Genomic DNA, 27,229 nt, shown 5'->3' on the forward strand with positions numbered 1-27,229 from the left:
ATGCGCTTCTCTCCAGCACTCGTGGCGGCCATTAGCCTCGCCGGCAAGGCCCAGGCTTGTCTTTCTCTTCACGCGTACATCCACAACAAGCCCCTCGCCCCCTCCGCCTGCATTCTGCAGCTCTGGGACAAGCCCGAGGGTGAGAGCGAGACAGAGGTCTGGACAATGGAGACTTGCGACGCACCCTTCGCTATTGATAACGAGGACTACTTGTGTAACGAAGATGGTGAGACTGGCAAGCCCTCGTCCTTTCTGCGCGGCATCTAAAAATGAGACATGCCTTATTATGCTTAGAAAGATTGTCGCTGCTTACACAAGGACACGAATACTGACTCATGATGCCTTCTACGACAGACATCTATAAAGCTTGTATCACGAACAACTCCAAGAAGGGGCATATCTGGAACAAATGTATGTGGGCATCTCCTGTGAAAGGAGCTCCCTCTGCTCTTCGGCCTTCCCCTGCCTGCCCGCTAACGTGCATTCCCGTTCTAGACCACAGCTACGAAAAGCAGCTCGACCTCATAAACACCGACTACCACACATACTGCTGTGCATGGAGCGCCAGTGGCGGCTGCATCCTCAACTGCAGCGAGTACGAGAGCTGCCTCAACGACAACTGGGGTTGCGGCTCCTGCAACCTGTGCGACTTCCGCTCCTATTGCGACGACCACTACAAGCTGTTCCGCAGGGACCTGCCGCAGAGCCCCGCCCAGAAGAGGAGCGACAACGCCGTCAAGATCGCCGAGCTCGAGAAGAGCGCCAGGCAGGAGCAGGAGGCCTATATAGCGGAGCACGGCCAGGAGGAGTTCAACGCCATCGTGCAGGGCTACAGACTGCAACCGGCGCGAGGCATGAAGGCCGTTGAGTAAAGTCCGGTTTTGGGCTCCGACTACGGCGATCGAGTGTCTGTACGACTGTACTCGAGAGAGGCATGTGAGGGATGGTGGTGGTGGGACGATTGTTAACTTTCAGACTCAAGAGAAGCTTTCCCAGCGAGTTTTGGGGGGGGGGTCTCCACTTCTTCAACTTTATAGTATAGCTTTGTCCAGTCTGAATACACGATGGCAAGACTTGCTTCTATGCAGAGTTGGTGTCTGTTGTGTGTGGAGTACCACTTGCCAGCCCATTACTTCTCTGAAGAAGCAGAGGTTGCTTTGTAATCGCGAGCTCAACGCTAGTCAACATTCTAAAAGCCAAAACTTACCATAAGCCGGTTAATATAGTCCTGGCTAAGAGAGGGGCTGTATTCGAGACTAGAGCCATAGGGGAAGGCGGCTACTAGCCCGAGATGTGGGATTGAATCGTGAGACTAATTACGAAAGTTGTATGTTTCTTTTTGCTCTCCGCGCCGCTGTATCGTTCCACGATGTGCGTCCAATATCTTAGGCCCATCTCCCTAAGAAGCTCATAAGAGCCATACCAGAAACTAAGCCGAACAATGCAACGCACGTCTTGAGCAGACCCGCGTTACCCATAGGTCCATCATAAACCCAATCCAAAGCCAACATCTTAGCCACACCAATCCATATCAGAATACCAGCCGACACAGCATCAAGAGTTCCAATCACAATGATCGTTGTGGGGTCGTTGCCGTTGAACGTCTGCAAGACTCCAATCCCGATAGCCATGCCAAGCGGTGTTGTGAGTGAGAAAATGAGTGCCATGATAACCCTCTTCGTCAATAGCACTGCTGATGGTTGAGAGCGATCAATAAGCGGCTCTCTGACGCTGTTGTGCCGAGGACGGCCGGTGTCCATTTCTGGAAGGGAAACTGACTTTGAAATGTATGGAACCCTGAGGGCGGCGATTTGGGTGCCCCGGGCAATACCTTCAAAGAACTGATGAACCAGAATCACAGTAGCAAGTGTTGCATAGTGGGAATCTCCAGCGACGACGGTCGTCACTCCAATGACTACGTGCGTGTCAGTGTTGAGTTCGATATTCCGGGCGCACGGTCTAGAATATACTTACGGACAGAGAGAAAGACAATACCCGCTTCCATGATTGTACCGTTGGTCGTATCAACCTTGGTCTGCAAGGTTATTGAAGTCTCTTACTCATTACTGGCTGACGTCTGCTGCATAAGTCGCCTTCGCAGTAGGCGGCCAACAACAAACTCCAGCAAGAATGACACGAATAGGCACAGACATTACAAGAGCGCCCGTCGTGGCCTCATCACTCAAATTCTCGAGGCAGTCGCTTGTGAACATGAGTTCGCCGTGCGTCCAAAGCTGCTCGCTCATCAGCGTGGTTCATTGACGCATCTCTTTGAATTGTCAATGGCTTCTTACATGAACAAAGGCAGTGCAGATGATCACTCCGGTACCAAACTAGTTGAGGAATGCTACGACAATATTGTCGTGCGCAGGAAAGAACTTGGCCAAGAAAATCGGGGAGAATGAACCTAGTGCATAATGAGCAACCAACTCAAGTTCGACCATGAGCAAATGCAGCAACAAAGGTGCGGTACATACCGAGAGCGCTCGTGGTAAGCGTGCCGAAGAGAAAGCCAATGCGACTGCCAATGTCGTAGTCTCGATCAACGCGCTCGCAAGACGTTTCGCCTCCGATGCAGCGTCTACGCTTGATTAGTTGATTGCACCACACGGTATTCGATGGGCAGGCAGGGTTTTCTTACTCGACACCCACGTGGAAGTGGCAGAACGGCATCAAAGGCCGCCTGGCAACGTACATGTTACCCTCGTCATGGGAATAATATCCCGTGAACTGGGCTGGGTAGCCTGTTGTTGCCGTAATTGGCGTCTGAACGAAATATTGGGTTGAACTTGCGGTACAATATCTGCGGAAACCCTGCCATCAGCAATCGCCACGACTTTAAAAGACGCTGCCTATGTGAGCGGTACATACAGAGAGCTCGATGAGACTTGGTAATCTGTGACGGCCGTAATTTCAGCGCGCTTCTCGAGAAGCTCAATCAAAGGAGCCAAGGTTTGTTCTGGGTGCAGGCAGATAGCGCCTACGTGACCCAAGGCCAGTAGGACTAGAGCGAGCGACATGCTTTTCCTTGATGCCTCGAAAGTTGACTCTTGGCGCCCCACGATACCTGGCTCATAAGCTTCGAAAATTATAGAGACATCGACGTGACGGGAAGTTCAAGGACAAAATTGAGATGTTAAATAGTCAAAGGAGAGAAACATTAAGTTGTACCACATTAGGGGCGTGCTGCTTTCTTCATGTTAGCTAAAGCTGCGAGATCCTGTAAAGTTATCTCTCAAGGTGCTGTTGGCTCCACACTGAGAAGCAGCAATGACTACTCTGTAGACTAGGTGATTTCAAATGCCGCATAAACGGGGCTAACCTCGCAGCTTATCCTTTGCCTTGTGCCGCGCCCCATGTCTATACTTTATCAGAGGTAGGCCCTGGGGTGTACCCATGTGATGGTGGGAACCTTGATGGCTCGAGACACAATGTCCAGCACATGTTGCCTAATCGCTGAAACACCAACCGCACAGAAATACCGAGAGTATTGCTTCTGCGTCAATTCCAGATTGCCAGTGACTTTCATATATACAATCATGCCCATACCACAGTCTGGGGCCAGTGGCGCGGAGGCGAAGGCGGCACAACCGTCCAAACCCTCCAAGCCATTGCCAATCACCCTACTTTCCAGATTTCTGGTACGTGGTCCCCGTACAATTTGAAATTTTTTAATTCCATTGAGAGTGAATAAAATTTGTTGCTAACAAGGGTCCCCGCAGTGCGCAGGAAAGACTACGCTGCTGCAGTATATCTTGAAGAGTGACCATGGGCTTCGCATCGCTGTGATACTCAATGACATTGAATGACATGGCAAGGTGAGGCATTCAATTCTCTTGCAAAATAAACCAAGTTCTCGTGTAGCAGACTGTCTAACTCCATCTCCCGTATCTAGGGTCAATATCGACGCTGCCACGATCACACACGCGTATCGTCTAAACAAGACCCAAGAGAAGATCATTGCCCTGCAGAATGGGTGTATCTGCTGCACTCCTCGCGGAGATCTACTTGATGAGATCTTGGACCTATGGAAGCTCCAGAAGTTTGACTACATCGTCGTCGAAAGCAGTGGCATCAATGAGCCGGAGGAGGTCGCGGCTTCTTTCGACTCTCGCAAAATCAAGCAGCTGGCGGGAACGTGTGAGGGAATTACTGAAACGACTCTCGAGACTCTACAAGACATGTAGATACCCCTTCAAGCTCTGTTTTGGTCAGAAGCGAGTGGGTGACGCTTTATCATAGCCAGCGCGCAGGTGGTTTCGATCAGATTGCGCGTCTTGACACCACCGTCACTGTCATTGACGCCTCCAACATCACCCGAGAATTTCACACAGATGAGCTTGTCTCGCAAAGACAGGACAATGTTGAGCCCAGTGATGAGCGTACTGTATCTGATTTGATGATCGAGCAAATCGAGTTTGCAGACGTTATTCTGCTGAACAAAATCGATACGGTAAGCATGTACTTCTCTTGCTCTACAAGCTACCAATTACGTGCTGATGGTATTTCCGTGTTTTGCAGGTCGATGTGGAGACAAAGTCCCGCACCACAAACCGTATCGAACAGCCCAACCACCGAACGAAAATCTTGGAATCATCTTTCGGGAAAGTCGACTTGAATGAGATTTTGAGCACCTCTTTGTTCGACCCCGAGGTAGCGATGTCTAGCTATGGATGGCTGCAGGACCTAAAAGCTATGACTGTGCAACAAGCCAGTTCTCCATTTCCATGCTAATTCTACTCTGCTCAAAATCTGATCAAAACCTCGAAAAATTCCAAGTCCAAAGGTTACCAAGTGCAGAGCCTGGTCTATACGAAGTATCGGCGTTTCCGCCCCAAACGCCTTTTCAAGCTTCTCTATGACAATTTCATCCTGCGGATGGAATACCCTGATAACGAACAAGAGCAACAAAAAGAGGCAGAGAATGACGGCATGGACGTGGAAGACAATGAGCAGCAGTCAGATGAAGACCTTGTCATGGATGAGCCGGACTGGACCGAAGATTTTAAGACACCACCACACGAAGCCATCCTGGAAAATAAGCGCAAGCACCCCATCCTAGGTTCCCTATATCGCTCCAAAGGCGAATTTCTCCTCGCCACTCGGCCAAACCAGGCTGGCGAATGGTCCTCTGCAGGATCGATGCTTACCCTGGCCGGCAGACGACTATGGTTCTGTACACTGGACCCAGATCAGTATCTCACGGGAGATCCGCAGGTTGACAGGCTGGTAAAATGGCGTATTGTGAAAGGTAGACAATGAGGTGATTGTCGTCAGGAGATTGTCTTTATCGGCGAAAAACTGAACCATGATGGTATCAGGGAGCTCTTGGACGTCTGTCTCGTTACTGACGAGGAGTATGAGACCTGGAAAAGGATTATGAGGGATTTTTCTTTGGAAGAGGAGTCCAAGGAGAATTCTTTGCTAGATGTCTTCGAAGACGGGTTTCCTGACTGGCCTGGGTTTGATGGTGACGAGCATGATCATGACCATGGCCATGATCATGATTGTCACGACCACTCTGGCCACAGTCACCCTCACACGCACTATTCCAAATCAGCTACACGCACTTCGAATCAGAAGGGCTGATGCGTACCCAGGGCTCAATCCCACAGAAACAAACAGAGAAGCAACACAACCGTCTTTAGATATGCCATAATGCCCTTTTGATCGCTCAGTCTTATCAGGAGTGGGTAAACACCATACATGACACATTAGTTGTGGCATTTACTTCAGCCGCCATCTAGTCTATGATTCTGGCTTTCGGAGTCCGTGGCCCAACTCTTTTCTCTAATGATCAAAAATCAACAAAATACCCAAACTATACGCTACCCATGTGATACAGCCATCTAAGCCGGACCGCAGCTCGAAAGGATATTTCCAACGACAATCGATGTTGCTTATGATGGTCCCAAATAGATTTTCGCTCTCAGGCGACAAGTATAAGGTTCGCTGACCATAGAAGGGAGGCTGTGAGACGAGGCGGGGTGATGCAACATCCCGAGATTTTATTTCTTGCATTGTAAAGATGAAGGGTCGGAAACCAATGTTGAATTGATAATCACTCTGTTTCTTCCGGCTCCATGTAACAAGCGATAGACTTGCAAGCTCAAAAGCTTGGACAATTGACCAGAAAAGGGATCGATAAAGCAAGGGGGGCAGCAAGATCGCAAAACCTTAGATCTGAAGGAGACTTGAGAAACATTGTCCAACCCATGGGGGGCCTGTATATCCTTCAATTCAGGGTTCCTCGGCTTCAATAGCATTTACAGCGCAAATCAAGGAAGCCTTCACAGTATCCTCCCTTGTAGCCGGTAACGGTCTTACACTATAACGTAACTTTGTTAGATATTATCATATTGAGAGATGGTCAACTTACGTGATTGTGGCACTTTTTGTCGACCGGGCATCCAAAGCCGCGCTTCTCTAGAGCCGCATCTGCAGAGCCGGAGATATCTTGTCCGGGGGCTGCCTCCGCCATGCGGGCATCAACAGAGTCTGGCGCGGGAGCAGCGACCGAAGTGGTAGCAAGGAGTGTGAAGAGAGCGGTGATGGAAAGCTTGGTGAGCTGCATCTTGAAGATCTTGATGGAGCAAGAAGAATGTCGTTTATTTCTTGGAAAGGAGCTTTGTTGTGGTTCAAAGTTTGATTCTTTTGCTTTCTGTTGAGGATGTCTTGGAGAGTTGGATTGCAATCATTTGAGGGGGAGGTCATAGACCTTTATATAACTAGAGCAATGGTCAGGCTTCGGGGTCTGTTTGGCTGAAGGCGGCCTAGACTCGCTCATAGAATCATAAGGATATTGAATTCTCCCGACTATTCTATGTTTGACTTTATCACAGCCCATTTGTGTTCGCGTAGCTTACCATTTTCGGCCTTGGGTAGTGGATGGTCCAGCTGAGACAGAAGGGCTATTGGGAGCTTGCTTTCCAACGCAGACCTACATACATGTAGGCGGCAGGTCTCGAAATATGCGGCCGAACTATCATGAGCTCCGTCTTCACGCCTATGGCAAAGTGCATACAAGGTTCTACGCCAAACACAGGTGAGTCACTAAAGCGGCAGCTACATTCACGTCCCCCACATCAACAGTAAATCAGGGGTGAGCTGAACTGGCGAGAGACGGCATCCTAGAAGATGCGGATAGGATCTTCCGTACCTGCTTCATTGGTGTCTGGGGTCTCGGTCGCCCGTTGAGACATGCTACCTTCGTCTGGGCTAGCACGAGCACTTCTTACGGGCGCTCGTGAGTGGCGCCAGGGTGCACCCAGCCTTGACAGGTCTGGACTGCGTGTCCAAGATCAGGAACGCCTGGTGAGGAAGGCCAGATAGGGCGGCCGAAGAACAGAAGCATCATCTTCTGTTGCTTTATTGGCTTAGCCACCAGGCTTGAGTACTGTTGTTTGTTAGCAGGCAGGTTTGCCTTGATTAGTCAGCCACACATTCGGCCCACAGCTGCCCTCAAAGGCAGCATCTTCGCGCTATCGCGTTCTTCCTTCTTTTCCATAGCATCAGCATGTTCTTCAGATAGAGAACTCATCATCTTCCTTCTCTTCTGAGCTGTTGTTCATCACCATCTTCATAAGTACACCATGCATGTGTCTTACGACTCTGGCTGTATAAGTGCAGATGATACCCAACTGATTGCATCCAAAACTCCAATGTTCAGGTTCGGACGACCTAGCCGGCATGAATAGTACATTCTAGAGCAGGTCCCGATGATGCACATGTATTTAGGCTTGTGCCGTCGGAAAATTGGCGACAGCCCGCAGATGGCTGCATTGACTTCCCAAGAGGGAAAGCTGTCCGATTTTCAACGTTGCGAGTCGGAATAACCCCCCCCCCCCCAGGGTTTCCTGGATTTACGTAAAGAGGGGGACTTTTGAGCAGCAGCTTGCAGCAAAACGGCTTGGAGCAAGCCGTGCACAGATTTCCGATGAGCCCATCGGAGCACCATGGTTCTTGCCTCACCAATCATGGAGTGTTGTTTGTCAGGCAGGTTTGCCTTGATTAGTCAGCCACACATTCGGCCCACAGCTGCCCTCAAAGGCAGCATCTTCGCGCTATCGCGTTCTTCCTTCTTTTCCATAGCATCAGCATGTTCTTCAGATAGAGAACTCATCATCTTCCTTCTCTTCTGAGCTGTTGTTCATCACCATCTTCATATGGAGCATGTGCCAGCGGTAGGGCTCACTGTCAACTTGAAGTCAACCTCGAAGCCAATTATCACCGACCACGGTCGGCATGAGTGTCAACCACCCCGCCCATCTAAAGTACTAGTAAGCGAGGACGGCCTGTTGCCAAATGGTCCCCGTCATGGAAGTCTCGGCCAAAGATACATCTAGGCTCCAGGAGGGGTATGTTACATCCAATAGCTTACAGGCAGCTTCGCGGGGTTCGCCCTGGGGCAGAGGAGGGATGCACGTAGGTAAACATAAGCTACCTTGGCTGCATCTACGAGTGAATCCGGGCCTGCGAGCTGAATCAAGCTGCTTTCACGGAAAAATAGAAAGGAATCTAGGTTTGAGCTCCTGGGGCGTGATGCCATCGCGATATCGATAAAAGGGACACCTGATACTGCAATACTGTTGGTAAAGCAAATCATCCGTTGACCTCAATCTAGCATTCAAAACAGCAACACCACTCTCTTCTATTGATTATGTTACCGAGTCTATTCCATTTGAAGTCCAGCTCCATCCTCACTCTGATCGCTCTGGCAGCCCAGGCCACGTTTGCCCTTCCCGCTGAGCCGACTAAGAACGAGACCCCCAACGACGTCGCCGTTGTTCTGGCTGAAGGTAAAATCGACGCCAAGGCAGTCTGCTACGACAACGCTTGCCTCCGCAGTGAAGGCTTCTGCAATATCATCTGCCGCAATCGATGTAGATGCGGGTCTGGTCGGCGCGGTGGGTGCGGTGGGTGGACAGGCCGAATATGTTTCTGCTCATGGGTAAGTCAAGATGTGCTGTTCTCTATCCAAGGGATATATTAAAAATTCCCCATGCTAAAAAACAGGCTTCCGTGCTAAGTGATTCCTTCGTATCCATGGCGTTTGTCAAGCCACCCAGTCCAGGCGACAAAGAAACTTAGACTCCTCGACAGATTGATCCTTCACAACTGTAAACGGTACAGTATTGCTGAAAGTTTTATTTTGTCCAATAGTATTGTTTAAGTGTGCCCAAGCTTGTGCTCAGTTATAGAACATGTCTTGCTTTACCTCCTACATCTCGTATTTCTCTGTGTATTGCCAGGAGCAGGACACTGCCCTTCAGATACACACTGCACTATCAGGCTCGAAGTTTCCACAACTTCCAAGTTCGAGATGAATTGTAGACCCAAAAGCAACGACCTTCCATTTCAACTGTAAAAAGTGGACTTCTGAGTCCTGAAGCCTGGCATTTTTAGTACCATCCACTTCTTCGGATAGCAGGAAGCAACGGGATCTACCACATGGCTCTCAACTGTCACTTTGTCTTTGTCGGTGCCTCAGGGGATGTCAAGATTGGTTTGCGATGCGCGATCCACTCAAGACCCACCAGCATCGCTTACAAAAAGGGGCAGAAAATCAAGAGTGCTCCGTACAAGATAACCACGAAGTGAAGGAGATAGCGAGACCCGCACATCCTAGAATGCTTATCTGTCATTATAAATGTGGATGAGTCCGCCAGGAGCGCGAGTTGTGCCAATTCGGAGTGGGTGTGCCTCGCATTCTGAAAATTTCAGCACAAGTTCATCTCGGAGACGTGGAACATGGAGTCACGATGGCCGAATAGGATGCTCTGCGATCTGATATTCATATCTTAGATAACAGAGCATAAATAGTATAGTTCCAATGCCAAGTAGCAAAGTATTGCAACTTGATCCTGATACAGTACATTACTTTGCATGAATTTGTAGAACACTGAGATGGTGGTCAATAATGACAGCAGCCTTTTCGGTTTTTCTTGTCAAAGATAGACAATGCGTCAGGAGATACTAACTGTATCGGCATTCGTAGATGTCGCATATTTCATTTTGCGAAATAATTAATTTTGAACCACTGCCGTCGAAACTATATTCAAAATGTCCTCTCTTTACCTGCCTATCATGCGGCGTTCAAATCAAGAATTGACGGTTAGCTACTGTGGAGCTCCAGTCGAGACTGCCAGAGCAATCATTACTAGAGTATGATTCACTATCCTGTCTCGTGAAGATGAAGTTCCTGACGCAAGGAGTTGCATATGTAGCCTTCTTTTGCGGCGGTACCTTTATGTCTTCCTGTAGCCTGATTCATCTTCCGCTCGTTCCCCACATATTTGAAAGAGTCGGGACTCGAGGGTTCGACCAAACTTTCGGCCACACACAATTACACCTCAGCGTGATGCGTGTATGGGAGCGGCGAGCTACACAAAGTCAAGTGGTGCCGGTAATGGGAATTGACTCGCCTGGCCGCATCTCATGATCGAGTCGAGACTCACGTGTTTGCGCAACAATTTCATCGCTCTTCTGTCATCTATGCCGCTTTCTGGCGTCATCAATACATGATTATACACGTCCGCACCCGCATGCGAATTTGATTGTAGATTAGGTCATACTGTTGCATGTCAAAGGCCTGTGTGTCACAGGCCAGGTCACAACAATAATTATTTCAGGCACGCTACCAACCATGCTTCAGCGAACGAGTGAGCCTAGCGAGGAAAAGATATGAACATTGGGAAAAGTGACTATATTGAATGCCAGCTTGCTCGCATCCTCGGCGGACGGTAAAAGTAACCAGAGAACAAAAACTACATTCTGTAGTCTTTCACGCGTCGGTGAATGATTGGAGGGAGGGCTTGGAACGCAGGAATTGCATACCTTCAGTTGATGCACCCATGCGGATGTGACGGAAACGTCATGGCGGCATGTGACGAGGCATGGCGATGCGATGACGAGACCAAGGCTTCTATTCGTGGTTTTGTATATGAACCCAGGCTCAGGCTCAAGTGACTTCATGTTTGGGACCTTGGATGAGTATACGTTGAACAACTTATATCACTACGCACGACACGCTCTATCAAATCCAAGCCACAAACCCGCACCGAGACACAATCAATGCAGTCCTAATGTCCGTACACGCTAGGAACGATGTGTTTGACACGAACCCTGCTTCAGGGGCACGGTCGCTCACACAAGGCGGCTCTAATTGGCTCTGGGCTGTTACCGCCGTCTTTGCCATCTCGTCCGTACGTTGCTCCGCTTTGGTCGATAATTTTCAGGCACACATACTAAGATCACACAGCTCGTCTTACTCGTTCTCGGCCTCCGTCCTCGGCACGGCGAGCGCATCTTCCACTATCTCTTCACCATCGCTCTCCTTGTCGGCGCCATCACCTACTTTGCCATGGCCAGCGACCTGGGATGGTCCGTCGTAAGGCAGCATCTCCGTGTCAGCGAAGCGGCAACGTACCAGGTCTTCTTTGCAAAGTACATCTTCTGGGTGGTGGCGTTCCCCGCCATTGTCATAGCGCTGGGCCTCGCCAGCGGCGTCAGCTGGGCAACCATTGTCTACAACATCTTTTTGACCTGGATCTGGATCATCTCCTACCTCGTTGGTGCGTACACTCGCACTCGCTACAAGTGGGGCTTCTTTACCTCTGGCACCGTGGCGTATCTTCTCCTCGCCTACCAGACGTTGTGGTCCGGCTGGTCTGCCAGTAGGCGCTTCCCTCATCAACGCGACTACACCTTGCTTGCAGGCTACGCCAACCTCTTCTGGTTGATCTACCCAATCGCTTGGGCTGTCACCGACGGTGGCAACGTCATTGGTGTCACCCAGATGGCAATCTTCTTCGGCATCCTTGATGTGCTCCTGGTTTGTGGGCTCGCCTTTGCCTTCATCTTCCTCTCGAAGGGGTGGGACCACCACTTAATGCACCTGCACTTTACTCGAGATGGCCGCGTCCCCCACGCGAGAGAGTTCCACGAAAAGCATCCCATCGGCGAACGAGGCGTCGGTGCTGGCGCTGGAACTGGAACTGGTGCAACAGCCGGAGCGGGTGATGGTGTTGGTACCACTGCAGGCTACACGCAGCCTGTTTAAGAGCATCACTGCCAACTATAGTCAGACCGCCTCCGTTGGATAATAGTCTACCGTCTCGGCTGTCCAGGACCAACAACTAATCTGCTGCCGGACCTTTGACACACTTTGAAGGGGGAGAGCAGAAAAAGTGATGGACACGACCAATGTCTTTCATGTGTGATTTTTAATTCCGGGGTGCATTATTGTAACGTATTTATCAATCTTTTAGAAGGTGGATATCTTTGGCCGGTATTATGTGACTTTTTCGGTCGTGGCTGCAATATTAACTACAGCAAACCTTCATTATGACGAACGATTGTGTCCGCCGGAGCCCCGCGCAGACCCTTTTACCTGTTCCCGAATCATTCCGAATGCACTTTCTTTTTTCGCCAGCATTTCCAGCATCTTGCACATGAAACCCAAGCCATTGACACTGCCCTCGCCCGGATCGGCCGGGGCAGTGTCCGGGATGGCCCACCACTGGCCCGGGCAAGACCCGCTTCCCGGCCGTGTACTCGCCTGGATCCTGGCCCCAGGGTCCCGTTCTCGCGACAGTGGACATGCGCGACCACCTGCGATGGGTGGCATAGAGTTATACCGGGGATCTTGGCCTCTCTTACCGCGATCCCGCATCACGGATTTTTCATTATTCAACGTTCTTTATTTTTGTTGTTTCTTTTTGGTTGGCGTTGACGCCGGCAAGTTGCACTGCCCGTTGCTACGTAGTGGCCGCTGTGGACAAGTCGCAAGCCACTGCTTCAGCCGAGAGGATCGTAAAGACCACACTGTCTCAAACCTTGGTCTTGTCACGGACACACCTTTGCACGCACTCGGGGGTCGCCAAGTCACCTCCGAAGTAGGCACGACTCGGCTAATCGGCTTATGACGATCAGAAACGCCAGTGAGTTTCAAGCCGTGCACATCTTGCGATTCAATGTGAAGGCCGTTGGCGCTCCGTTCCTGAGGTCGGTTGGAATGAAGTGAAGAATGATACCCTGTATAGACGACTTGCACATGATACATGATCCGACCTTGTGGTATGCAGCGATAGCCTACCCTAAACATAAGCCAAACACCATGCACACACGGGCTGTACGATTAATACTATTAGCTCTTGGTTATTGAGCCCTATACTAGATCAACCGTTGAAATTGATTTTGGTACACCACTGTCTGGATTTGCGTCTCAATATTGCTGTTCCGTTGGGAAATTGCTGTTCAGATGCGACGAAGCTGACAAAAATGTCGATTCAGAGTTGTGCAGTTGGGGACCGTGTTGGGGAATCCCAGCTCTAGTCGGCGTGCCGTGATATTCCCTACTACCTAATTCAGTCTTCACACGTCTACATTCACCTTCGTCGTTGGTCTCAGCCTGTACGCGCCACTGCCCTCGGTTACGGTAGCGGCGGGCCGGAGCTGCCAAGACTCCATTGTACAGCACTCAAGTCAACAATGCACTGCTGCGGGCAAAGCCACGGTGACGGTTGACCTGACACTGAAGCTGAGACGCCTTTTACTAACTCACACGGTGCCAAGTCGGCTCCGGAGGCCGAAAATAGATTCGTGTCTACCGATCCAGGCCGCATGTGATGATCAGAAACGCTGACGGGTTTCATGGCCCACTTGGTGGATGGAGTCATGGACCATGTGCAGATCAACAGCCGACCGCATTAAAATTCCGTCTTCCCTATGGCTATACGCGTTTAGAACAGGTAGAGCCACGGCGAGAGATGACGATGAACAGCGTGCAAACGGAGTGGGAGCCTTCTTTGGTATTGGTGGCCCAGAGCCTAGAGTCTTGAAGAATACAGTAGCCGTCTCGCGCAGTGGGCCAGGCACGTGTGAACACTGAGTAGAGCGCAAGGAGACCGATTCAAGAGCAACGACCTCGGTATGCCGCATATATCTCCGCCAAGCCCTCCCCCGCGACCGGATAGCTACCTAGTCGCCCTGAGCATCAAGGGGCAGAACGTCTTGCGGCAGTCCTCGTGTGACTGCACAGCCACCCGGAGCTGGACATTGCCGTCGACTTTTAAACAGTCGAGCCATACCATCCACTTGGATTCCGTGGTAGTGTGTCCGTGGATGACCATGACAACCGCACGAGTCGTTCTTGGCGTTGCAACCGCCTCCTCCATGTTGCATCGCCAACGCTCATGTTCTTGGCTTCGACTCCCTGCTGAGGAGATCCTGAGGAGGAGGCACGTCGCCGAGCCAGTGCATTCCAAGATGACCACGATCGTGGACCATGAAAGAAGATCTCAAGCCGCTGGGAGGCCAGTATAAAGCTCGCGCAGATCCTGCATCAGCAATGGTCCATTCTCCTCATTCTCAACGCACTCTTCGGTTCTTTTCCTCTGCAGATACCCATTTCCGTTCTTCGCTTAATCTACTACTCCCACTCCACAAAGTGTATACCTGCCGGCTCAGGATGCATTTCTCCGCTCGTTCTGTCGCTCTCACAGCCTTCGGCACCCTCGTTGCTGGTCACGGGGCCATCATTGCCGCCACGGGCGACATGGGCGGAAGTGGCATGGCCATCGGAAGTACGTGTCTTCTCAAACGTATCACTTTGGGAAAGCCGCAATGACTGACTGAGGACCCGCAGTCGACCCCTCTACTCCTCGTGATGGAACCCGGGACGAACCTTTCCAGCAGGATACGACCGTCTTTGACGGCGACGCCGAGTTTTCCTGTGGCGAGACGGACCAGGTACGCGCACTCCATGTTGCCCTTTCTCTGCAGACATGGGCCTCCGCTGACAAGGACAAAGACGGCCGAGGATGACGACATCAACGACATCGAGTCTGGCGTTGCCAAGGTCATGTCCATGGCCAACAACAGCCTCCCTCAAGTCAGCCAGGGAGGCGAGCTGGCCATGACCCTCCACCAGGTCAACGGAGACGGCGCCGGCCCCTACGTCTGCATGATTGACGCTACCGGCACCGGCACCAACTGGGTCGCCATGGACATCACCCAGCAGGTGCCCGGTGAGAGGGGTCGCAACCGCGATGGCGATGCCACCGACTTTGTATGAGCCCTCTTTTCATATCTCTTGGACGATTGAATCTCTTGCTGACTCTCTCCCTCTCCTAGCCCCTCACCGTCAACATCGCCCAGGACCAAGTGTGCATGGGCAACGTCGCCGGCATGGACAACGTCTGCATGGTGCGCTGCCAGAATCCCCAGGGTCCCTTTGGCGGCTGCGTCCCCATCCAGATGGGCGGTAATGTCACCGCCGCGACCAATCCGGTCATGTCCCAGACGGGCGGCACCGCCGAGGACGATGTCGATGCGATTGTCGAGGCGGCCGAGGATGCCGAGGACGGCCGTGGTGGCGGTGGGAGCCGCGGTGGACTCTTCTCCCTATTCAACCGGTCCAAGGCGTCGCAGATGAGCGAGGCCAAGCGTGAGCGGTTGCAGAACCAGGAGGCGGTCAGGGCCAAGCGTCTGGCGCGCAAGCAGGCCGCACGGGCTGCGCAGGCTGCACAGGACTAAATGTCCACAGCTTGGCCTGGCCTCTTGCGCTCCAAAGACAGTCAATGCGGTCGATGAGGCCCCCCAAGGCCCTGGGTGAGGCGTAGCTGAAGGAAAAGGGGGGGGGGGAGGCACGGAAAGACACAAGATGCATGAGAAGTTGGGAGGGAGAGGATTTGATAGGTGAGAGACGGAGATGGCTCACACTACATACCCTGGCGGTAGCGGGCTGCCTTCTTGATGAAGCGCCAATATATCTAGTCAAGATTAGCAGGGGGAACAGTAATATGAAGGGATTGTCCGCGTCCGGCTCTCAAAGTCTTGCACCATCCACAAAGACACGGAAAGATATAGAGCGGTGGAGCAACTATGATCAATATTTTAGTGGACTTTTTTGAACGTACCGATATTTTCAGGTATCCTTGTTCCTTGTATGCATGTTTTCATGCCTGGCTTGCCGCCTGCATGCATGCAGGCCAACCAAGAGCTATAAGTACGAGACAAAGCCCGCCTCCTGCATCTGGTCATTTCTCATGCTCCTCACTCACTGCCTCCCTCACGGAGCAAGCCATGGCCGGTCCGAGTCGTCCTGTACATGTACAAATAGTCTCGCCCAGAGCCTTTTCGCTGGATCCGCGTTACGAGCAAACTCGCACCCCTGCACAAGGCATTCTCCGCCAAGGTCGTGTGTTTTCCAAAGAGCGGAGTGCAAGCTGCCTCTTGCGTCTCCCCGACGAGATCTTGTGGGTCGTCACGGGCTTCGTCGCCGAGGAGTGTCACGGTCGCTATTTGTCCCAGTTTGCTCTGACACACAGCGAATGCAGACAGCTTGCGCGTCCGTACCAATTTGCCAATGTCTGGATCACGCGCAGCGAGACCTCTTGGGGGTTCCTGCGTTACCTCAAGAACGAAGAGGCCGGTGTTGACACACCCTCCATCGGCTGTCTCATCCGCTCCTTGACTTTCACCATTGACGCCGATTTTGGAAGCTACTATGCCGACTGGGACTATTACAAGAAAATTGAAGAGTGGACTGAGTATTGGGGGCGGATGGTGGACGACCTTGCAGATGTTATACGAAACAAGACACCCATGCTCGACCAGATTCATTGGGTGGATGCGGGTGAACTCGACTTGCGCGGGAATCTATTCGCCTCTGTGGTCGGGCATGCGACTCGCTCGGGCCATTTGAAAAGACTATACTTGGAAGATCACGAGATCAGCTACTATAAGGGTTCAGACGGTTCTGATGATTATTACCGTCTCCAAAAGGCATTCCCAAGTGCGCAAACGCTCCCGCTCAGAGACTTGGCCTTTGGCTTCGGCCGCCTCGACGAGTGCTGGCACCATGATTACGGCGTTGCATCCAGGATCGTGGAAACATTTCTGCAAAGATCCGCACAGACACTGGAGTCTTTTGCGCTCAATGCACTCTTCGGCAGCGGTCCGGACACGAGGGCCGACTGTCAAATGACCGGTTTCAGGAACGGGCCCATTTCCTTCCACAAGCTGCGCAAGTTTTGGACATACTCCAAACTCTAGACAATCTGTACCCCGATGTGGTTGAATCCTTGCTATCGGCGCCTCTGGAAAGCTTCGGCCCGTCAGCCAAACTCTGCTCGATTATGACAGGAAACGGTCTCCTCGAAAGGTACCCCCTGCCTCACCTTCGCACATTCGCCGTGACGGCTGTACCCAGCGACTTGGACCCATTTGATACACCGGAATATGTCGACAAAGTCCTTCGACTCGGGCAGTCTTACGGCCCGCAGCTGCATGAGCTTTTTATCTACGTCTGGGGGTACGACGACAGCCGGAACAATACGGATGCCAGCGTAGGCATCCTCGTCGCACACCTGTCCAGCGGCAGGTTTGATAACCTGCGGTCGCTGTGTTTCTCTTGGGCCACTGATCCCGAATTGAAGACTCTGCGCGCCATTGGCTGCCACCTCTTGGCCTTGGAGGAGCTTTCGTTTGGCTTTCAGCCAGATGAAGAAAAGACTTTTGCCACGTTGAGGGACGAGTGGCGGTTCCCCTGGCACACGACATCCTCGCCAGACCACGGTGATTTCATCGCCGCCATCGCCCCTCTACAGCGTCTGCAGAGGCTCTGTGTCTTTGGAGATGAGTTTGTCGCGGACTGGGCCGGGGACGGCTGGGCCTGGCATCGGTTCTTCAAAGAGCACGTCTGGTTTCATCAAGGGCGGAGCTTTGTGCACCGCGAGATGGGGAAACAGGGGCAAGGGCAAGACTGGTCCGAGACCATGCGCGGACACACCCGCACAGGCGACAAGGTGGAGGACTGGGTCACGCCCTGGGTGACCGGAAAGGAGAGCGTCCAAGGGGCCCGGCAAGCCGTCGCGGAGATAGCCGCTCGATATGCAGACGTGTTGCCCCAGTTGCGGGAATTCATGTCGGGCAGAGTATTGGTCGAAATTGCACGTTGATGAGCGACATGACTGTACCTCAAGCTCGTGGCCCCTAGCTGCAGTTGAACGACCAGCATACTCGACCTCGAATATAACAAACAGCAGCGCCCGCGATAAAGAGATCGGGGTTACTCATCGTGGCCACGTACGAATTCTTGACGACACCGAGAGAAATGCCGGTGGAGGCGTAGATGCCCTCGTCACTAGTCTGCCACCTTATTGGACATGGGTTACCGTCGCTGCCAAAGGTACAGCCTTTGATGATGTCAAAGTCAGACTGCGTCTCTCCAGCGAAGTAGTTTCGTAGCGATCCTGTAGTTTTGTGCCAACGCCAGGGAGGCCGGCAACGACAGGGATATCGAAGGCGTCAAGCTCAGCCTTGGGGCCGACTCTACTGAGCTTGAGGAGCTGAGGAGTGTTGAAGGCGCCGGCAGCTAGGATGACCTCGGCCGATGCGCTGATGGAGCCAGCGGTCGAAGAGGCACCAGACGTAGCGCGAGGATCGGCCTTGGACAGACTCTAGCCCGGGAGAAATTCGACAAGGATTGCGCAGGGCTTCGTCCCAGACTTGTCGAAACGGTCCTTGGTGACCAACGTGTTCATCATGATGTCAAGGTGGTACTTGCGGGAGCCGTCCGCGTTCTTCGCGTTGGCAGTCTCGAGGACGAACTCGCGGGGGCCGACCCGAATGCCATCCTTGACTGTCATACGAACCTAGTGGAGCCCCTCAGCGGAATCCCGACCTGGAGTGTCCGCACTGACGTCCCCGGGCAAGACTTACCCAAGGCCGTTGACGGTGGAGAGGACGAGGCCGAAGAAGCCCTTGCCCATGGCGGATTCGGCTGAGACAATGACGGTGAGGAGCTTGATATCCTTGGTGACGAGGCCGAGATCGGTGACGCTCGTCGTGAGCCATCCTTCAAAACCGTGGCCATCAATGGCGTTGGGAAAATATCGGGCGCTCTTGAGGCGCTTGAAGTACTGGCGCATGTTGGCAGCACTCCATGCGCTGTCGCCCGTCAGCGTGGCAAGCTTTTCCCATCCACTGTCATGAGGGTAAACGGTGATCAGAGCATTATGCGTTGCGTAACCACCGAGGGTGCCCGCTCTTGGGTATATCACACCAAGCGGCTCTGCATCAGAACTGGACGCAAGACCCGTATGCAGACCTCCATCGTCCGTCCTATAGGACATTTCGGTCTCGATCCGCAGCCTTGTACGAGAACATAACTTGAGTAGATTTCAGTCTCAACGAAGCTATTCAGCGCCTCTAGCAGTGGTGACGGGGGACGCCGAGCCTGCGTAGATACCGATGGTGGTGGAAGTGCCGGGCGGTATAGAAAGTACAACGTTAGTCCCTCTAATAACGCTACATTAGGGGAATCGAGGAATAACTAAAGCTGCCTAACCGGGGTTGCAATATCTACGCCGCTGGTAATATTCTCGGCAGACCTCTCCGAGAGCACATGAACTATTTGCTCTTATTTAACCACGATAATGTGCTTACTATTGGAGGTGTCGGACTGGCTTTGGGCAAGTCCCCGTTTCGTGTCTCGGGATTCCGCTTATTAGGGAATGCGCTTCCTACGAGATAAAAACTCAGTTCCCCCCCTAGGACACGGATAGAGAGCATGCTGTAATGCTCTTTTTAGTTTGTGGATCTTCCAGGGGGTTGAAGACGGCAAAGGAAAGAATAAGCGGCGCATTGTAGTAGTTCAGTCGATCAATAGAGGGATACACTGTCCAGTTGGCAGGATCTGCGCTAGCACTATCCCAGAGACTCGGGCATGAAGCTTCTCCTGAAGAATAAATGGAATTGCCTGGACCGCCTGCTCTGGTTGTGTGTGGTGGAAGGCGGCAAGAGCGAGAAAAGCGAGCTGACGGATGCTGATATAGCCGGTTCTTGCGACGTAGCCCAGCCGTGTTCGTCTTGCCGTCTGCGTAGCGGATGACCTGGAACCCGATCATGCACACGACGATGCCGTCTGACCCCTCCGCTATGTTATCCCTAAGCCCGAGTATCCTCTGGGGGAATATGTCTCGTGGAAAAGCTCGTAGAGGTGAATATGATGTACGACAGTGATAAGCTGTCGATCTGTGTGGAGGCGAATGGAAAGTGACTCGGGAGGCTGGCTGCATCGAAGTAAATCTCGCAGGCTGCGTATCGTGTTATATCCGTCCGGGACGCGGAATAAGAACGAGATAGTCGAGGCACTAGGCTGCCGAACAAATACCTTGCACCTTAACATCCCAGACGTGAATAAGTTCGAGTCGCGCAAGCGGTGCGCGAGGTCCCGGGCGTGGTCCAGCTTCACCGCCCGCATGGACATAGTGTCGATAACGTGAAGCTTCATGTTGTTGGGCCCGGCTATTTGGCGATCACCGCCGCATAGTACGGTATTTCAGTTTTTCAAGGTCTTTGAGTATCTTCTCCGCAAATAGCGTGGACTTGCCCGGCTCGAACGCCTGGCGAAAGCGCAATGCCTGTCGTGTGGGCTCATCAGTGGGCTTCAGAACGTTTCTAGTTTTGGCCGTGGGGATCATGGCCTTGAGTACGCCGTCAATGTATGCGGGGGCCATCTTGAGCAGCTGGGACAGCGAGGGCTCCAGCAGCTTCTGCTACTGCTCAAGCTCCGCCACAGCGCCCTTGAAACTCTCTTTGAGTTTGACAAACTGAATCTTGCTCAATTTCGTGGACCTGGAGTATTGGCTGAGCTTCGACACGCATTAGACTGCGGCTTCCAGCTCGGCTTGGAGAACACAGAGCGACCTCTGCTGCATATCCTTTTCCTCGTCATCATGGTGCGATCAAGGTGGTAGGTGATCCCTAGTTGGGTGATGATCTTTTTCCAGCGGACCACTATCCTGAGCGACAGCTCATGGAGCTCCACATCGCCCTTGGCATAGTCTTTGACCTTCTGGCGTAAGTACCTGCCCAGTCTTGATTTGTGGTCGCTAGCTTATCGACATGGAATGACGGCAATGTAGACCTCCTCTCCCTTTTTCTGGAGCGAAGTGGGCAAACTTTGCTTACTTCCGACAGATATGGACTGTGGCCGGAAATCCAACGATACCGAAAGCTAATTCAGCCATGACGCGAATAGCGCCCGGGCGAGGATAACATCCCGACAGATATACATGTAAGGATGAGAATTAGAGAGTGCACGTGTGAAGGGTAGGTAGAGTGCCATGTAATTAACATAGCCTAGACTAAAGAAGCGCCTGAGATCCGTAGCGGGGTATACATTAGACGAATATTACAGACGAAAGTAATTATAACTAGCCATTGAAGCAGCAAGAAGAACCTTGTAGCGCTAGCAATAGTGCGCTATGTATAGTAATAGAGGAACTCTAAATAAACTATCGTGTTATCTTAATTTATTCTAGGTGTATTTATTCTCTTTCGCGCGGAAACATAAACTATTATTATCTATAGTTATAGTAGTTAGGGATTCAAAATAGATTTAGGGCAGGGCGACGCATAGAACTTTCACTTGGTATTAAAATATAGCCATCGTAAACAGGTTGTTATTAGAAATTCAGGGTCTATATATCGACCCCAGTACTAAGTAGCGTTGCTGAATAGCGCTGCATCCATAGACGCGCCGTCCCAGGCGGACCAGTCTATCATGTCCAGGTCGAGGTCGAAATCCAGTGCTGGACCTTCAGTCGAATCCTGCGGTGCCTGTTCACCAGCCGTCGCCACTAAGCTAGGCTGAGGCAGGTTGAACGCTTTACAAATGTCCATGATCCACGATGGGGTTTCCTCGCACCGACAATTGGCATCCTGTTTTCGCCGATGCATTTGACGTCTCTGCCACGCACTCGCCGTGATACGCGCGGCAAACGTGACGTCTTGACGGTGGGCATCGACTCGTAGCTCGTCGTGGGTTTCGTATGTTCGACGGATGATCCGCCATATACCCTCGATAGCAGCCTCCTCGGCCCGATGGCTGGCCTCTAGAATAACATAGATGACTGCATAAGATGTCAGTGGGTCGTCCTTCCTCGGATCAGCGACAGAGACCTACAAGCGGCCCAAGGGAAGAAGGCGTTGTTGTGCCACTTGAACCCCTCGAGTATTTCATTCGTCTGGGTCAGAATGCAGTACTCCAAGTTCTTGACGCAGATTGCCAGGAGTGCATCACGCTCCTGGCGTGACATGTCGGAGATTTTGGCATGGACAAGGGCGGGCTGACGAAGAAGCCGACGCGTGGCGACGAGGAATTGGCAGATGGCCAGTTGCATGTTGACATGGAGAGGGTTGAGAAGCTCGCAGTACTGCACGAACTTGACCCGCAGCATCTCCTCGATCCTGTCCACCATCGAAGTTGTCTGGTCCGCCGTGAGCACACCGTGATCGGCCCCGCGGGCGCCACGGTGGAATTGAAGCACGTTGTACTTCCAAAGACAATTGGACATGCTCGTGAGCGCCGTGCCATCGGCTGGAAGGGCTTTCGTCTCGGGAGCTAGCGCACCGTCGTCCACGTTTGCCGGCATCTTGGCGTCCCATTTGCCTAGGACGCTGGGGCTCAGGGCGCCGATCTGGTGGGCCACGGTGAGCTCCATGTACTGCAGCTGCCACCACATGCGACGGCGCTCTTCGCTGCGAAGGACGCTGAGACCCAGAAACTCGCCGTCTCGATGGAGGCCCATCCGCTCGGCGACCCGGCTCGCCACGCCCATGAGAGAGAAGAGGGCGGCTGGATGAGCGCGGGCGCGTATCGCGTGCTAGACACGTGGCGGGTCGCGTCAATGTGCTTCTCGAGAGAAGGGAATCCCCGAGAGGGATGCGGCTGGCTTACCAGGTAGAGCATAAAGGCCTGTACCGTGAGTTTGTTGGATGTCACCGCGTACCCGGCAAGCCTTAGGGACACTTCGGTGGTGTGATGCAGGTGTGCCAGAAGCAGTGGCTTTTCCTCGTGCAGCAGACGTACACAGTCGTCTTCGGGCAGACTGACGGCGGCCAGAAAGCTGATGGCACATAAGAGCGCCCCCTCCGGCGCAGACAAACCAGACGCCTCCTGCTTGGCCCTCTTGATCACTGGCTCGACTTCCCAGTCGAAGAAGATCTTGACAAGGGGGTGCACATTCTGTAAGAAGACGGTCCACAGGGTATCGAGGTGTTGGCGGGGGACACGCCGTGCTTCAGGGCGAACTGTGTCTGGGGCCTCGACAGGATCGAGGATGGTGGAAACGTAACTGCTCCCACTGGCCGGGGATAAACAAAGCTGGTGTCGCAGCGAAGAGACAGCAGGGTTGTCGTGTTGGAGGAACTTGGCCTCTCCCCAGCTATACCACATGGGCCTAGACAGGGCAGGTCAGCCTTCTGTTGCTCACAGTTTACATGTACTCGGGAGTTCCGGGAGAGGTTGAGACGAGACAACGGGTAAAGAGCACAGGAGACCCACGACTCGACATATGTCGCTTCCTCATTGTGCGCTAACAATCCGGCGCGATCAATAGCCGCCGTCGTCGCTGATTCGCAAGAAGATGGCTCGATTCGAGCCGTGGCAGATGACTTGGCCGACAACACCGATGCTGGCGATGGATATGTTGGAGTCTGACCATGCTGGGGCTGGACAATGTCGTTCGGGTCTCCCCCGAGGCTTCGGATCACCTGCTCGAGAAGCACAATTCGCTCACCCAGCCCATCGTGGCCGCGCTCGGACACCGCGATGGGCCTCGGATATTCGCAGGTATCCTGCGGGCGTCGCTTGCAGTGGCAGCAGGGCTGCTGTTTGTCGCAGCGGACCTTGCGACTCGCGCAGGGGATGCAGCTGACGGGTGTTTTCCCGCTGCGCATGACGAGGATACCCGATACACACAAAAAGACACACACAAACACGCACGGCGGCTCGCTGGAGGAGGGGAATAAAAGTGCGGAATGTCTTTGCACAGAAGAATGGTGCAACATTCCCCAGCCGGTTTCTATGACTTAATCGACATGCAGGCTCAGCCCTACAGGGTGAGGTCTCCCGAGTCCCGAGCTCTCGGCCAGGATCTCGGACTTCGGTACCGAGGCCGAGGGAGGCCGAATATGTATATTGAACCACCGGTCGAAGTGAGTGAGCTGTCTTGCGCCTTGCAGTCGATGATGCTGTTCCCCAATACGGAGATTCAGGGATTATATAGGCCTCTCCTCACCTTGATCAGCAGATGGTCTTGACTCCTGGGGGGCCTGGGCCCTAACCAGTACATGTATAACACGAAGCGCCATTCCCTTCCATGAACCCTTGATCAATATAAGAATATCATCATCTCCCTAGAAGACAAGACGCCAAATCTAGCGTACATCTAGAGTCCCTGAATTCCAAGTGTCAAGACTCCAGCCACCATGCCTGACGAAAAGCAGGACTCGGAGGAACGCGGCGTAGCCGCCAGGAGAGAGGAGTATCCTTCGAAAAAGGTCCTGCTGCCCATTGTGCTATCCGTCTGCCTGGCCAGCTTTTTGGCGTCGCTTGTCCGTTCCTCTAACCATACCCCGTCCGCCTGCAGCCTCGCTAACAAAGGGGGATCCAGGACCGAACAATCATTGGCGTCGCCGTGCCGGCCATCTCGAACGAGTTCGGGTCCTTTGACGATATATCGTGGTACGAATCTGCGTATCTACTCACGTTTGCAGCGCTGCAGCTGCCCGTGGGCAAAATTTATGTACGTACACACAATAAAGGGGTCATTCGTCTCCCTTCACCGCCCGCGACTTGACCTATCCTTCCGAGGCTGACGCTCTTCCCGCACCCTCAAGACCTTTTTTCGAGCGAAATGGGTCTTTAGCCTGTTCGTGGTCATCTTCCAAGTCGGCTCCGTCATCTCCGCCACCGCCCCCAGCAGCGCGGCCTTCATCGTGGGACGCGGCGTCGCGGGCATCGGCTGCGCTGGCCTGTCGACGGGCGGCCAGGTCATTTTTGTCGACATTCTCCCGCTCGAGAAGCGGCCCAAGTACCAGGGGCTCCTTGCGGCCACGTTTGGTGTCGCCGCTGTCGCCGGCCCGCTCCTCGGCGGCGTCTTTGCCACCAAGACAACCTGGCGTTGGTGTTTCTGGATCAACCTCCCAATTGGCGCTCTGGCGCTGGTCATGCTCCTTCTCCTCCTCCCTTCCAGGCCGGCGCCCAAGAAACGGTCTGAGAAATCTTTTGCGCACAAGATACGGGAATTTGATCCGGTAGGGACACTGCTGCTCATCCCGGGCCTGATCCTGCTGTTGCTGGCCCTGCAGTGGGGAGGCGAAGAGAATGCCTGGGGGAGCCACAAGGTCCTGGGGACATTGGTGCCTGGATTGGTGCTGCTCCTCTCCTTTGCCGCATCACAAGCTTGGATCGGAGACAATGGCACCGTTCCGCCCCGACTCCTCAGACAGCGGAGCATCGCAACCGCATCGGTGGCATCACTGGGTGTCGGTTCGGCGCTGATCATCGTGACATTCTATCTTCCCATCTGGTACCAAGCGATACAGGGCCTGTCGGCTGTCGATGCCGGTGTTCGGATGCTCGCATACTTTATCGGCACCGTCGTGTTTGTCATTGGCTCTGGGGCCGCCGTCTCCAAGCTGGGCTACTACACACCGTGGTTGATGGCGGGCACGGCCCTCATGGCTGTCGGCTGCGGTCTCCTTGCCACACTGCGTGTGAGCTCGCCAGATGCTCACGTCATCGGATTCCAGGTAGGGTGTCCTCATTGAAGTTCTGGATGGGTGAGCTTGCTGACCGTGGTCTGCGACCAGATTCTCTTCGGTGCTGGTTTGGGCTTCTCCCTGGCCCAGCCCATCAATGCCGTCCAAACAGTCCTGCCGCGCGAGGATATTCCGACGGGACTCACCATGGTCAACTTTATGAAATTTGTGGGAGGCACGATATTCGTGAGTGTATCCCAGGGCGTGTTGACGAGCACTTTGCGAAGCGAGCTGCGTCGCAGCGTGCCTGACTTGGACATATCGGCCATCTTGGGCCAGGGAGCGACGGATCTTTCCCAGGCCGTGTCCAACGACCAGCTGCCGCTTGTCCTCGTGGCGTACAATATGGGGTTGCGGCACGTCTTCTACTGCGCGATGGCTGTCTCCTGTCTAGCTTTCGCAGCCTCGTGCTTCCTGGAATGGAGAACAGTCAAGCAGCAACAAGAAAATGCGCAGGTCGGGCATGATTCAGCCTAGAGGAGTAATTGTCCTCGGTCGGGTTCATTTAGCCGCGTCTTTGGCAGCACAAAGGGAAAGAAGCGCGAATTCAAGACCCTTCGAGGTACCGCGGCGAGAGCTTCTCATTAACAAGCTGCCCCAGAGCCCGCTATTACTTCTCCAACCAACACTTTATACTTATCTCCCTAGTCAACGACTGGGCTAAGTACATTAATAACTAGTTTAGCAGTCTAATCCAAAGTGGCGTTTGTTAATAGCTGAGAGTACGAAATAATAGATTGGTCACCTCTCTACCCCTGGAAGCTAGTTAGAGCTGCACAGGTATATGTCTGGCTTGAGATCCTTATTCATATGGGATTCTATAGGAAGATAACAGACGAAGACTATTGGAAGACGTCTTGGCTAGAGGATCAACGGCCTGAACACTTGATAATCGAGCCTATAACTCACAATAGATGCCAGCTTCTTTATCCCTATTGTTTTCTAATGTGTTGAGATATGGTCTCATCAAGTTCAACTTGCGAAAACAGAGCTCTATGAGCCGGGCTCGTATCTTGCCGTTGACGAGGCTATGATCCAATACACAGGAAGGAATAAGTAAGTTGCGTAGTGTTTTGAGGAAGGCAGTTGTAGCTGGCTATCAGTGCTCCTAAACTTTAACCAAGACCCTGGAAGTGTTCTCTCTAGTCCTCCTTTTCTGCTCGGCTCTTTTCCTAACTGACTTGGTATGATATGCTCTTCTCCAGAACTTCTTGTGCACGTTGTCTCTGACAGCTTCATCGTGATACTGCAAACCAACTGGGAAAAATATTTGGAGCATGGAGAGCCCAGCCGTTGGTACCCATTTTTCCAACTCCATCAAGGCTCCGTGAACGCCTGTGGCGTATATCATGCCCCCAGGTTTCTCCTCCTCGCGTGTAAAAAGGGCTCGAACTTTGGACGTGAAGAGCGAGATATTTGTCTTTGCACTGCCGGCTTGTCCAGCTGACTCCGGCTTCAGCGCCTCAAGCCAACGTGGCACCTCGTCCTCCCCTGACATTGAGGTCATCCAACGTGGCATTGGGAATGATTCATGTAAGTAGGGATCTGCATCCATCACGAGCTCTGCGTTCTGCTTCTCTGAAGCCCAGACGTCAAGGCCAACGAGCGCTTG

At 52.8% G+C, this 27,229-nt stretch overlaps 10 protein-coding genes across 10 annotated transcripts; 7 read left to right on the top strand and 3 right to left on the bottom strand.

The window, feature by feature from the left end:
• Nucleotides 1-872, top strand: J7T54_005171 (uncharacterized protein; the record flags this gene model as incomplete). Its single annotated transcript, XM_051505915.1, has 3 exons — nucleotides 1-226; nucleotides 355-411; nucleotides 496-872. 3 exons carry the CDS (start codon nucleotides 1-3, stop codon nucleotides 870-872), a joined length of 660 nt encoding a protein of 219 aa, XP_051362816.1.
• Nucleotides 873-3,795: 2,923 nt separating this feature from the next.
• On the top strand, nucleotides 3,796-5,262 carry J7T54_005172 (uncharacterized protein; the record flags this gene model as incomplete). The annotated part of the gene is made up of 4 exons (XM_051505916.1): nucleotides 3,796-3,818; nucleotides 3,896-4,183; nucleotides 4,243-4,453; nucleotides 4,780-5,262. The coding sequence occupies 4 exons, from the start codon at nucleotides 3,796-3,798 to the stop codon at nucleotides 5,260-5,262; spliced, it is 1,005 nt and encodes a 334-aa protein (XP_051362817.1).
• A 162-nt stretch (nucleotides 5,263-5,424) lies between these two features.
• On the bottom strand, nucleotides 5,425-6,574 carry J7T54_005173 (uncharacterized protein; the record flags this gene model as incomplete). The annotated part of the gene is made up of 3 exons (XM_051505917.1): nucleotides 5,425-5,546; nucleotides 6,271-6,328; nucleotides 6,380-6,574. The coding sequence occupies 3 exons, from the start codon at nucleotides 6,572-6,574 to the stop codon at nucleotides 5,425-5,427; spliced, it is 375 nt and encodes a 124-aa protein (XP_051362818.1).
• A 4,510-nt stretch (nucleotides 6,575-11,084) lies between these two features.
• J7T54_005174 (uncharacterized protein) lies at nucleotides 11,085-12,061 on the top strand (the record flags this gene model as incomplete). Its single annotated transcript, XM_051505918.1, has 2 exons — nucleotides 11,085-11,204; nucleotides 11,261-12,061. 2 exons carry the CDS (start codon nucleotides 11,085-11,087, stop codon nucleotides 12,059-12,061), a joined length of 921 nt encoding a protein of 306 aa, XP_051362819.1.
• A 2,409-nt stretch (nucleotides 12,062-14,470) lies between these two features.
• On the top strand, nucleotides 14,471-15,537 carry J7T54_005175 (uncharacterized protein; the record flags this gene model as incomplete). Its single annotated transcript, XM_051505919.1, has 4 exons — nucleotides 14,471-14,585; nucleotides 14,648-14,751; nucleotides 14,813-15,070; nucleotides 15,136-15,537. 4 exons carry the CDS (start codon nucleotides 14,471-14,473, stop codon nucleotides 15,535-15,537), a joined length of 879 nt encoding a protein of 292 aa, XP_051362820.1.
• Nucleotides 15,538-16,086: 549 nt separating this feature from the next.
• J7T54_005176 (uncharacterized protein) lies at nucleotides 16,087-17,058 on the top strand (the record flags this gene model as incomplete). The annotated part of the gene is made up of 1 exon (XM_051505920.1): nucleotides 16,087-17,058. The coding sequence occupies one exon, from the start codon at nucleotides 16,087-16,089 to the stop codon at nucleotides 17,056-17,058; it is 972 nt and encodes a 323-aa protein (XP_051362821.1).
• An 83-nt stretch (nucleotides 17,059-17,141) lies between these two features.
• Nucleotides 17,142-17,963, top strand: J7T54_005177 (uncharacterized protein; the record flags this gene model as incomplete). Its single annotated transcript, XM_051505921.1, has 1 exon — nucleotides 17,142-17,963. One exon carries the CDS (start codon nucleotides 17,142-17,144, stop codon nucleotides 17,961-17,963), a length of 822 nt encoding a protein of 273 aa, XP_051362822.1.
• Nucleotides 17,964-18,161: 198 nt separating this feature from the next.
• On the bottom strand, nucleotides 18,162-19,139 carry J7T54_005178 (uncharacterized protein; the record flags this gene model as incomplete). The annotated part of the gene is made up of 2 exons (XM_051505923.1): nucleotides 18,162-18,402; nucleotides 18,727-19,139. 2 exons carry the CDS (start codon nucleotides 19,137-19,139, stop codon nucleotides 18,162-18,164), a joined length of 654 nt encoding a protein of 217 aa, XP_051362823.1.
• A 2,371-nt stretch (nucleotides 19,140-21,510) lies between these two features.
• Nucleotides 21,511-23,751, bottom strand: J7T54_005179 (uncharacterized protein; the record flags this gene model as incomplete). The annotated part of the gene is made up of 5 exons (XM_051505924.1): nucleotides 21,511-21,677; nucleotides 21,771-21,923; nucleotides 21,977-22,676; nucleotides 22,751-23,252; nucleotides 23,393-23,751. The coding sequence occupies 5 exons, from the start codon at nucleotides 23,749-23,751 to the stop codon at nucleotides 21,511-21,513; spliced, it is 1,881 nt and encodes a 626-aa protein (XP_051362824.1).
• Nucleotides 23,752-24,282: 531 nt separating this feature from the next.
• On the top strand, nucleotides 24,283-26,094 carry J7T54_005180 (uncharacterized protein; the record flags this gene model as incomplete). Its single annotated transcript, XM_051505925.1, has 4 exons — nucleotides 24,283-24,378; nucleotides 24,468-24,599; nucleotides 24,694-25,608; nucleotides 25,669-26,094. 4 exons carry the CDS (start codon nucleotides 24,283-24,285, stop codon nucleotides 26,092-26,094), a joined length of 1,569 nt encoding a protein of 522 aa, XP_051362825.1.
• Between the last annotated feature and the right edge of the window lie 1,135 nt (nucleotides 26,095-27,229).

Source organism: Emericellopsis cladophorae (assembly GCF_022114955.1).
Source record: "Emericellopsis cladophorae strain MUM 19.33 chromosome Unknown NODE_17_length_331089_cov_116_747350, whole genome shotgun sequence".
NCBI lineage: Eukaryota > Fungi > Ascomycota > Sordariomycetes > Hypocreales > Bionectriaceae > Emericellopsis > Emericellopsis cladophorae.